Here is a 12,166-nt window from a genome sequence, read left to right on the forward strand (position 1 = left end):
TGTGGAGAAAGAGAGAGAGTGTGGAGAGAGAGAGTGTGGAGAAAGAGAGAGAGAGTGTGGAGAGAGAGAGAGAGAGAGAGTGTGGAGAAAGAGAGTGTGGAGAGAGAGAGAGTGTGGAGAAAGAGAGAGAGTGTGGAGAGAGAGAGAGTGTGGAGAAAGAGAGAGAGTGTGGAGAGAGAGAGTGTGGAGAGAGAGAGAGTGTGGAGAGAGAGAGTGTAGAGAGTGTGGAGAGAGAGAGTGTGGAGAGAGAGAGAGAGTGTGGAGAGAGAGCGAGAGAGAGTGTGGAGAGAGAGCGAGAAAGAATGTGGAATGAGTGTGGAGAGAAAGAGAGAGTGTGGAGAGAGAGAGAGAGAGTGTGAGAGAGAGAGAGAGAGAGAGAGAGAGAGAGAGTGTGGAGAGAGAGAGTGAGTGTGGAGAGAGAGTGTGGAGAGAGAGAGTGAGTGTGGAGAGAGAGTGAGTGTGGGAGAGAGAGAGAGACAGAGTGTGGAGAGAGAGAGTGTGGAGAGAGAGAGAGTGTGGAGAGAGAGAGAGTGTGGAGAGAGAGAGTGTGGAGAGAGAGAGAGAGTGTGGAGAGAGAGAGAGAGAGAGAGAGTGTGGGAGAGAGAGAGAGAGAGAGTGTGGAGAGAGAGAGAGAGGAGAGTGTGTGGAGAGAGAGAGACCTGAATCGGCGACCGAGAAGACCAGACAGCCTTCGGGCGGGGTTGGAGTATGCTGGTGCTATGTGTTTTTCAATTCTTTTCATGTGTTGGGAGGTGGCTGCATGCTTCACTTTGCCGCCTCTGCTCGCATTGTGTCCTGGTTACCATGGCAGCCTGATCTTTTTGCCGCCAAAATTAAAGGTCGGGTTAGGCCACGCCAAAATGAAGCGCTCCAACGGGGAAACTAACATTTTTTTTAGCATACTTGGGCCCCAAAAAAATCATGCGTAACTCTTCAAGTACGCCAAAAAAATGCTTTGGGGGAAAATTGAGTCCAGTGTTTCGAAGTACTCTTTTTAACTTTATTGCTCCATTCCCTAGAGCAATAGTGCTTGCGGTCTATACAAACAGATTAAACACTCTATATGTACAGCAGAAAACTTCAACTCTCTCGTCACAGTACAGAAGGCAACCCCAAGTCGAAAGACAACTCCAATGTTCCACTGACTCAAAGGTCCCCCACTAATATAAATCTGTACAGTGCAACTAAAGAGGCATCAGCTCACTGAGAACTTGAGAAAATGCCAGTCAATTCCTGTATATCCACACATTTTAAGCATCCATATTTTCTCGGCTTTGAAAATCCCCAAATTGTGAGAGAACAGAAATAAAAAAGCAGTACTTGCATGGATGTTAAAAGTTAATTGGCTCCCTGAATTAAACAACAAAATGATGAATTGTTTAACACTGAAATGATTCATAGCAAATTTGATATTCTAATCAGTGTGTACTATTTTGCTAAGGTTATCAATCAGATTAATATTTGCACATTTATGATCGCAATCAAGGATGTAGATGTTACACAGAAAAAAGTTACACTATTAAATTTTAGGATGTTAGAAGATATGTAAAACAGTGTGTGCAGTGCATCTGCATTTGTTGCTTAGGGATGTAATGATTTATTAATCAGAGTAGATTGCAGCATTTAAAGAACAAATACATTAACATGTGTTAATTTTTTTTACTGAGATCACGAAGTAAGCCAATTTAAGATCTTTATAATGAAGATGAAAATCCTTCGACATTGCAAAATATGAATGTTTTCTTCTAACTTCCACAGACCTGACACTTTTTCCCAAACTCATATCCTGAACATGTTATGCTCATTACTTATATTAAAGGGTAACTGATAGGGACAGCACAAAGCAGGGCAGTGCGAGGAGGAGAAATACATAAAATTCATAAATTTGTTTGCTGTGCAGTAGTGTTGCAAATCTATGAATTATGGGCCTGAAATGGGTCGGAGCAGCGTCGGTGAGGCGAGTGTGGGGAGGCCTATAAAGGCCCAACGTTGGCGGGAGGCGGCAGTCGGAGCAGCGTCGGTGAGGCGAGTGTGGGGAGGCCTATAAAGGCCCTACATCGGCAGGAGGCGGCAGTCGGAGCAGCGTCGGTGAGGCGAGTGTGGGGAGGCCTATAAAGGCCCAACGTTGGTGGGAGGCGGCAGTCAGAGCAGCGTCGGTGAGGCGAGTGGGGGGAGGCCTATAAAGGACAGCCGGTGCAGCGAGGAGAGAAGACAAAAAAGTAGAAAGAAATTGAAAGGTGACGTCACAGCCAACAGGGTAAGTGATTGGCTGGTGATTGGTAAGTAGCTTTTCTTTTTCTTTTCTCTATCAGTAACATTTAGCATTATTATTGCCAAATTAAGTTTATCTAGGGGTTAAGTCATGGCAGGAGAGCTCAGACGGCATGTTATGATCCTCCTGTACTATGTGGGAAGTCAGGGACGCTTCCGGTGTCCCTGACGACTACGTGTGCGGGAAGTGTATCTGCCTCCAGCTCCTGACGGACTGCATTGTGGCCCTGGAGCTGCGGGTGGATGAACACTGGAGCATCCACGATGCTGAGAATGACAAGAATAGCACGTTTAGTGAGTTGATCTTACCATAGGTAAAGGGTACACAGTTAGATAGTAAATGGGTGACCAGCAGGAAGAGCAGTACAAGGAAGGTAGTGCAGAGGTCCCTTGCGGTCATCCCCCTGCAAAACAGATACACCGCTTTGAGTACTGTTGAGGGGGATGACTCATCAGGGGAGGGCAGCAGCAGCCAAGTTCATGGCACCGTGGGTGGCTCTGCTGCACAGGAGGGTAGGAAAAAGAATGGGAGAGCTATAGTGATAGGGGAGTCAATTGTAAGGGGAATAGATAGGCCTTTCTGCGGTCGCAACCGAGTCTCCAGGATGGTATGTTGCCTTCCTGGTGCAAGGGTCAAGGATGTCCAGAGCGGGTGCAACCATGGCTAACAAGGGAAATGAAGGATAGTGTTAAAGCCAAGGAAGAGGCATATAAATTGGCTAGAAACACAACAAACCTGAGGACTGGGAGAAATTTAGAATTCAACAGAGGAGGTCTAAGGGTTTAATTAAGAGGGGGAAAATAGAGTACGAGAGGAAGTTTGCAGGGAACATAAAAACTGACTGCAAAAGCTTCTATAAATATGTGAAAAGAAAAAGATTAGTGAAGACAAACGTAGGTCCCTTGCAGTCAGATTCAGGTGACTTTATAATGGGGAACAAAGAAATGGCAGACCAATTGAACAAATACTTCGGTTCTGTCTTCACGAAGGAAGACACAAATAACCTTCCGAATGTACTAGGGGACAGTTGGTCGAGTGAGAAGGAGGAATTGAAGGATATCCTTATTAGGCGGGAAATTGTGTTAGGGAAATTGATGGGATTGAAGGCCGATAAGTCCCCGGGGCCTGATAGTCTGCATCCCACAGTACTTAAGGAAGTGGCCCTAGAAATAGTGGATGCATTGGTGATCATTTTCCAACAGTCTATCGACTCTGGATCAGTTCCTATGGACTGGAGGGTAGCTAATGTAACACCACTTTTTAAAAAAGGAGAGAGAGAAAACGGGTAATTATAGACCGGTTAGCCTGACATTAGTGGTGGGGAAAATGTTGGAATCAATCATTAGGGATGAAATAGCAGCGCATTTGGAAAGCAGTGACAGGATCGGACCAAGTCAGCACGGATTTATGACAGGGAAATCATGCTTGACGAATCTTCTGGAATTTTTTGAGGATGTAACTAGCAGAGTGGACAAGGGAGAACCAGTGGATGTGGTGTATTTAGACTTTCAAAAGGCTTTTGACAAGGTCCCACACAAGAGATTGGTGTGCAAAATCAAAGCGCATGGTATTGGGGGTAATGTACTGACGTGGATAGAGAACTGGTTGGCCTTCAGGAAGCAGAGAGTCGGGATAAACGGGTCCTTTTCAGAATGGCAGGCAGTGACTAGTGGAGTGTCGCAAGGCTCAGTGCTGGGACCCCAGCTCTTTACAATATACATTAACGATTTAAATGAAGGAATTGAGTGTAATATCTCCAAGTTTGCGGATGACACTAAACTGGGTGGCGGTGTGAGCTGTGAGGAAGCTAAGAGGCTGCAGGGTGACTTGGACAGGTTAGGTGAGTGGGCAAATGCATGGCAGATGCAGTATAATGTGGATAAATGTGAGGTTATCCATTTTGGCGGCAAAAACACGAAGGCAGAATATTATCTGAATGGCGGCAGATTAGGAAAAGGGGAGGTGCAACGAAACCTGGGTGTCATGGTACATCAGTCATTGAAAGTTGGCATGCAGGTACAGCAGGCGGTGAAGGCGGCAAATGGTATGTTGGCCTTCATAGCTAGGGGATTTGAGTATAGGAGCAGGGAGGTCTTACTGCAGTTGTACAGGGCCTTAGTGAGGCCTCACCTGGAATATTGTGTTCAGTTTTGGTCTCCTAATCTGAGGAAGGACGTTCTTGCTATTGAGGGAGTGCAGCGAAGGTTCACCAGACTGATTCCCGGGATGGCAGGACTGTCATATGAGGAGAGACTGGATCAACTGGGCCTTTATACAGTTGGAGTTTAGAAGGATGAGAGGGGATCTCATAGAAACATGTAAGATTCTGACGGGACTGGACAGGTTAGATGCGGGAAGAATGTTCCCAATGTTGGGGAAGTCCAGAACCAGGGGACATAGTCTTAGGATAAGGGGTAGGCTATTTAGGACTGAGATGAGGAGAAACTTCGTCACTCAGAGAGTTGTTAACCTATGGAATTCCCTGCCGCAGAGAGTTGTTGATGCCAATTCATTGGATATATTGAAGAGTGAGTTAGATATGGCCCTTATGACTAAGGGGATCAAGTGGTATGGAGAGAAAGCAGGAAAGGGGTACTGAGGGAATGATCAGCCATGATCTCATTGAATGTCGGTGCAGGCACGAAGGGCCTAATGGCGTACTCCTGCACCTATTTTCTATGTTTCTAAATCGCACTCCCCACGGGCGGCTACGAGGTGTACACGCGCCTGTGGGGTTTAGGTATGCGCATGCGCCTAAACCCGGGACTTGCGGTCTGTCAAAAATACTTCGTTAGCTCGCATGCATGTGAAGGAAAAGGGCCTCCGCGGGCGGAGAGCTGGGCTATTTGTCCAAGTCCTACCCCAGTGAATGTCCTTCAAATTCTTACGACTGAAAAAAATCAGGCGTAAGGCCTGCTTTTATCAGCCTAAGACTTTTAAAGTACAGAAAAAGACATAAAAAAAGAATTTAAACCATTTAAAATCCTGTTAAATAAGGCAAGTTTATTTTTAGACCCTTTAAAATATGTAAAAAATGTTTTTTTTTTTAAATAACATTTTTGTTTTAAATAATTAATGAAATTCCATTTTTATTAATTTGAAATGTGACTTTAAAAAAGTTAATTTCAGTATGTGGTATTCCCATTCATACTTATGGTGATTCCGTACATACGGAAGTATGAATGGGGATCCCCCTACTCTGGGAAGTTGGGCTGGCCCACGTGATCCCACTGATGCGTACGGAACCCTAATGCTCCTGGGATACGTGTGCATTTATGAAGGCCTTCACATAGAGGCCCAGGACTGCAAGCTTCTGAACCTCCGGGACCACCAGGTAGATTCGTAGAAATTTCTGGGCCCACTATAAATTTTTTTCCAACGGTAAGTTTCTGCTAATGGCCAGGTTAACAAGTGCAGCAACCAATGATGATGAGGAGTGCAGTCATCAGGAAGAAAAAACTCATCATCACCATGTATCTGTGCTCAGCATAGCAGAAATGGCATGAAAGTTAGAAATAGTGCTGTCTGTGATCTTCTACCCACATTAAAAACGCCTCGGTGAAGATGCTGACGATGGCTTGGAGTTCCGCCTCTGAATGTACTGCAGTTCGATGACAGAGGATAGGACGACCTTGGATCTAGCCTGGAGGCGACGATGGTCGAACAGATTCCCATTGGTTGCATCGAGTGTTGGGGCGTACGTACTGGTAACTGTGGCGCACTGGTTCTGGGCTAGAGTCAGCCGGAGAATCATGAGACGTTCGATTATCCCGCAGGGGGAATCTCTGAGGAGGCAATTCTTGATGGCAAAGCCAACTCCATGGAGGCGGCGTTCTTCTGGTTTGCCTTTCCAGCACCTTGCTCTTTGAGCTGGCCTGCGCCTGCCTGCCGGGTCTCACTTAGGGCGGCGATGTCGACGTTGAAGCATCTGAGTCCTCGGGCAATGATGGCAGAGCGACATTCCGGTCTGCCGCTGTTGGGGTTGTCCATGAGGGTCCTGATGTTTCAGGCCCCGAACTTCATTTTGAAGGGTGGAAGATGCTTGAGCGTGAGTTCTTTTAACATGGGATGGCCGTTGCGCACCGACCGGCTACCATACAGGTTTAGCAGAGCAAGGTCTTGGTCCAGTAGCAAGGAGGGGGCAAGACGACTGGAGACCAGGCTCTACTGGATGGGTCTAGTTATCTACAGTGGGATGCGAGACGTAACCTCGGCACTGAGCAGTGCCCTTCGCCGAGATGGTGAGACTTCCAAGGCGTGAAAAGAGATTTGAGGAGAAGCTTCCCTCTCCCAGGCATTGGGATGGCCAGAGGTCCACTTCGTGGAAGGAGAGGTCAGAGTGGCCGCAGCCATTGTGCACACCACGTGCTCGCCAGGGGCTCCGCAGTTGAGTGGGACCAGCGGCCGGAGGAAGGCCAGGACGTCGCTGGAGTGAGGAAGACCCGACCGCCAGCGGAGAGGGGAAGGCCCGGCCGTTGCCGGAGGGATGGAGGCCTGAACGTGAGGGCGAAGAGGGGTCAGACCCAAACCTGTGGTCAGAGCTTGTCGGAGTATCACCGGACGCTGCCGGGAATCGAGTGCAGCAGCAGCTTCACAGCAGTGTTATAAGACAAAACAAATAAATTTGATACCGAGCCACATAAGAAGAAATTACAGCAGATGCTTGGTCAAAGACGTAGGTTTTAAGGAGTGTCTTAAAGGAAAAAAGAGAGGTAGAGAGGTGAGGAGATTTGGGGAGGGAGTTCCAGAGCCTAGGGCCCAGGCAGCTGAAGGCACCGCCACTGATGGTTGAGCAGTTATAATCAGGGATGCTCAAGAGGGCAGAATTTGAGGAGTGCAGACATCTTGTGGGGTTGTGAGGCTGACAGAGATTACAGAGATAAGGAGGGGCCAGGCGATGGAGGGATTTGCAAACAATGATGAGAATTTTGAAATCTGGGTGTTGCTTAACCGGGAGCCAATGTAGATCAGCGATCACAGGCATACAAACATATATCCAATTCAGATCTTTGGTAAAAATATTTCGTAGTTGTTCATTCTACCACTACAAGATTGAATGCATTAGGATATTAGCAGAAAAGCAGTAGATTGCAAATCAGAACATTTAAAAAAAAGTTATGCAACTACTGAGTCAGATCAAATTTTGTTTGGGTGAGGTACTTAAGCAGTGTCACTCTGATGACAAGTAGGAATAAACTTAAAATACAAGCAGACAATATCAGTCAAAATACTAGTATTGGAGCTGCATATATACATCGATATGTACACACTGAGAAATTACCACAATCTAAGTGAGTAGTTGCTGCTCCTTTCCTACTGAAATAGATCTACATCGGCTATGCAATATTAGTGTAATATGCCAATTATATTATCCTGAGAGGCGTTTATGTGAAGCACATTTAGGAAAAATGAACATATATTGCAAGTCACAAACTTTGAACGAATGGAAGACCAATACAAATTGCATTAATTCCACAGGTTGAAATATGCTATTCTTAATCAAATTTTTGAGTAATTAAGGCGGGTCACTGAAGAGATTACCTTCATTTTTAGAATATTTTCAATATTTGAAAGCAAAGATCTCTTATTATACCTTTAGTAAGAATTGGTCTTAAATGGTCAAGTCCCCACCTGTAATTGGTTATCTCAAAAATCTTAATTCTAATTTAAACTATCACTGTTTTATGGGTGATACTGTTAGGAGTTATAATATAAAAGTAGCACAGTTTTAAATGCAAAAAAATTCAAAGCTTAATAAACAATATTCAAGTCCCAATACTCACCCTGCCCATAGGGCTGGGAGGCCTTGTTCATCTGGGCTAATGGGGCATCCACCACCACAGCCAGAAGAGGGTTACAAAAAAAAAAAGGATTGCGAAAGAGAGACACGGTGTCAGTAAAAGAAAATAGATCAGCAACAAAGCTGAAATTAATGCAGTAATTTATCTCAAATGCTAAATTAAAAACTAAACAGAAGTAACTACTCGTCAATTAGCAGATTAGGAAACCAACAATAAAACGATCAAAGCTACTACAGTAGTTAGAATGTGTGTCACTTTTCTACTTCACTAATGCCTCCCACAGTATAAACACTATTAAACTATACAAGAGATGAGGTAGGAAGTCACATTTGCCAAACTATTTCTTATTTGAAACAGTTCTTAGAAAATCGGGCAACAAAAGTGCTGTACAGAAATAAAAGGATAAAAAATATCAACACTGGAGAAAAATATTATGAAGAACCACTGAAGATTAATACTACAAAAAGTTGCAAAAATCAAAGAAAAAAATGTGTACATTTGGTAATGCATTAAGACCAGAAAGAAAAAGTTAAAATTTTCAACTCACAAAGTTGAATACATTTCGTATGCAGTAATTTTAAGATTCTAGCAACAACGACGGAAACAAAAACAAATGCATCACTAATGTGAACTTTTATGTATGCCAAGGCACTTGGTCGTTATTCATTTGACTTACCACAAGCTTGCCCATAAGAATTAGCCTGCACGTACAGCACATATAATGGAGGCGGTAGGTGTCTCGCAATTTCATACTGTTTATGAGCTTGGTCAAAGGGCATCGAAAGATACTCCTGGACTGGTAGAGATGCCTAATGAAGCAGTTAAATAAATACAGTCAAGGGACTTTCAAATCTCAGGTGCTCCACAGGATAAAAACAAAATGCACATTGTTTATTCATAGTATTAGTCACACCACCATTTAAAACTGACCTTGATTTAAACTCACTCCGAAGAAAACAGATTCTAATTACGCACAGCCCCAGTGATTCAGTGGCACGAATGTACTGTATAGTAATGAACTGATCCACACAGAACAGGACGGCCCCGTTTGTGATCATTACCAATTTCTGTTGAATCACTAGAGTTAGCCTCAGCGCCCAGACACTCAAGGAGGAAAATAAACATCTGTGAACACCAGTTGGAGAGAGAATCAGAAGCTCCCCCGCCCTTTTTTAAAAAAACCTGTAAATTCTATTCCGTTCTATGTGCATATATGAGGGAGAAGGGAATAGCGGGGAGGTTGGGAAGAGGTATTTAAAGTGAGATGAGGCTCATGCGGAGTATAAACTGCGGCATAGGCCAGTTGGGCCAAATGGCCTGTTTCTGTGCCGTAGATTCTGTGTACAGGTTGAACCTCCCTTATCCGGAACCCTCGGGACCTGGCCTGTTCTGGATAAGGGATTTTTCCGGACGAGGGGTGGTCACATTAAATTGGATAGTACAGGTACTGAGCAAGGGGATATCAGGGCTGGCTGGCTTGAGAGTGCGGCAGAGAGATCATGCCGGGGGGTGGGGGATTGCGGGGTCAGGCCAGCGATTGCGGAAATCGGCAGCGAGAAAGGACTTCAATTTGTTCATGTCGGAGTTCTGCGCATGCACCACCCGGTGGCCAGGAATGATTCTGGACGAGGGGTGGTTCTGGATAAGGGAGTTCTGGATAAGGGAGGTTCAACCTGGTAATTCTATATTCCTATAAAACTGGTTAGCATTTTATTTGTCACATGCCTGAATGATATTATACAAGGATGCAAGAACATAAGAATTAGGAGCAGCTGCAGGCCATACGGCCCTTCGAGGCTGCTCCGCCATTCAATAAGATCATGGCTGATCTTCAACCTCAACTTCACTTTCCTGCCCGATCCCCATATCCCTGATTCCCTTACAGTCCAAAATCTATCTAACTCAGCCTTGAATATACTCAACGACTACCCACAGCCCTTTGGGGTAGAAAATTTCAAAAGGTTCACAATGCTCTGAGTGAAGAAATTCCTCCTCATCTCAGTCTTAAGTGGATGACCCCTTATCCTGAGACTATGCCCCTGGTTCTATACTCTCCAGCCAAGGAAACAACTTCTCCGCATCTACCCTGTAAATCCCCCTCAGCATCTTATATGTTTCAATGTGATCACCTCTCATTCTTCTAAATTCCAGAGATTATAATAACTTATTTATATAGTGCCTTAAACATAGTAAAACATCCAAGCCGCTTCACAGCCGTATTACAAGACAAAACAGATAAATTTAATACCGAGCCACACGAGAAGAAATTAAGGCAGATGACAAAAGCTTGGTTAAAGAGGTAGGTTTTAAGGAGTGTCTTAAGGAGGAAAGAGAGGTAGTGAGGCGGAGAGGGAGTTCCAGAGCTTAGGGCCCAAACAATTGAAGGCACAGCCACCGATGGTTGAGCAGTTATAATGAGGGATATTCAAGTGGGCAGAATTAGAGGAGCGCAGACACCTTGTGGGGTTTTAAGGCTGAAAAAGATTGTCGAGACAGGAGGGGACAAGGCCATGGAGTGATTTGTAAACAAGGTTGAGAATTTTGAAATCGAGGCATTGTTTAACCGGGAGCCGACGTAGGTCAGAAAGCACAGGAGTGATGGGTGATCGTGACTTGCTGCAAGTTAGGACACCCATCACCCCTGAGTTTTGGATGACCTCAAGATTATGTAGTGTAGAATGTGGGAGCCCAGCCAGGAGTGAGTTGGAGTAGCCAACAAAGGCATGAATGAGGGCTTCAGCAGCAGAAGAGCTGAGGCAGGGGCGGAGGCGGGCAATGTTACAGAGGTGGAAAAAGGCGGTTTTAGTTATGCCGCGGATATGTGGCTGGAAACTCAATTCAGGGTCAAATATGACACCTAGGTTGTGAATATAGGCTACATAGGGCCTATATTCCTATAGGCCCAATCTACTCAATCTCTCCTCATAGGACAACCCTCATCCCAGGGATCAATCTAGTGCATCTGCACCAAGTATGTCCTTTCTCAGATAAGGAGACCAAAACTGCAGTTAGAGTATTGGCTGAAGGCTGCTCAATTATTCCTTTATGATTTTCATTTTCTCTAGCAATTCTTAAAAAGCTTGCTATTTACTGTCTTGACTAATACATGAGCAATGGTCACTTGAATGAAGTACGAGAGGGTTGCTGCACACCTCAGCAGAACCTTCCCCTGCATGAGGTACTACTTTCAGGAAAGAGGTATAATTGTAGAACAACATTCTAATGCTATATAAAAACTTATGTAATAGGTTACAAGAGTAACTTGGATAGTTGCTACGTTATGTGAATAAACTGGATGACAGCCTTCTTCTAGAAGGTTGGTTGTATTATAGTACACATGTGCTCAATGCAAGCTTCAGCATAGAAGGCGTAGAACATATATTCTTGCATTAATATTCAAATAATATAAATGATCAAAGAAATGGTGATAAATATTTTCAGATATTCTAACACAATTAATATTCAAATAAATGACAAGAGAATGGCTGAGGAATCTAGAAAATATTCTCAAGCAGAATTTCCCAAAGCTTGCTTCATTCAATGGGAGTTCAGTCAGTTAGGGCCAGGGGACAAGATGGAACACTCATCATCATAGGTAGTCCCTCGGAGTTGAAGATGACTTGCTTCCACACTAGAAATGAGTTCTTAGGTGACTGAAGAGTCCAATGTGGGAGCTACAGTCTCTGTCACAGGTGGGGCAGACGGTGGTTGAAGGAACGGGTGGGTGGGGAGCCTGAGTTGCCACACGCTCCTTCCACTGTCCACGCTTGGCTTCAACTTGCTCTCAGCAAAGAGACTCGAGGTGTTCAGCGTGTTCCCGGATGCTTTTCCTCCACTTTGGGCGGTCTTGGGCCAGGGATGCCCAGTAAAAACACTGGCGTTGGTGCGCCTATCCTGCCAGTGGATTTGCAGGATCTTGCGGAGGCAGCGTTGATGGTACTTCTCCAGTGTTTTGAGATGCCTGCTGTACATAGTCCATATCTCTGAGCCATATAGGAGGGCGGGTATCACCACAGCTCTGTAGACCGTGAGCTTGATGCCGGATTTGAGGTCCTGGTCTTCAAACATTCTCTCCCTCAGGTGACCGAAGGCT

General features: G+C 44.9%; 1 protein-coding gene across 2 annotated transcripts in view; it reads right to left on the minus strand.

Annotated features, from left to right (window-relative positions):
- Positions 1 to 12,166, minus strand: part of thoc5 (THO complex 5) — a 67,759-nt gene that overhangs the window by 37,825 nt on the left and 17,768 nt on the right. The window contains exons 7-8 of one of the 2 annotated variants that reach the window (XM_070887901.1): positions 8,750 to 8,882; positions 8,056 to 8,091 (exon numbers count right to left, since the gene is read on the minus strand). In XM_070887901.1, coding sequence (XP_070744002.1) covers positions 8,056 to 8,091; positions 8,750 to 8,882 — 169 coding nt within the window. The remainder of the gene's footprint in view (positions 1 to 8,055; positions 8,092 to 8,749; positions 8,883 to 12,166) is intronic. The other variant, XM_070887902.1, reaches the window with a different exon arrangement.

This window comes from Pristiophorus japonicus, chromosome 8 (assembly GCF_044704955.1).
Source record: "Pristiophorus japonicus isolate sPriJap1 chromosome 8, sPriJap1.hap1, whole genome shotgun sequence".
NCBI lineage: Eukaryota > Metazoa > Chordata > Chondrichthyes > Pristiophoridae > Pristiophorus > Pristiophorus japonicus.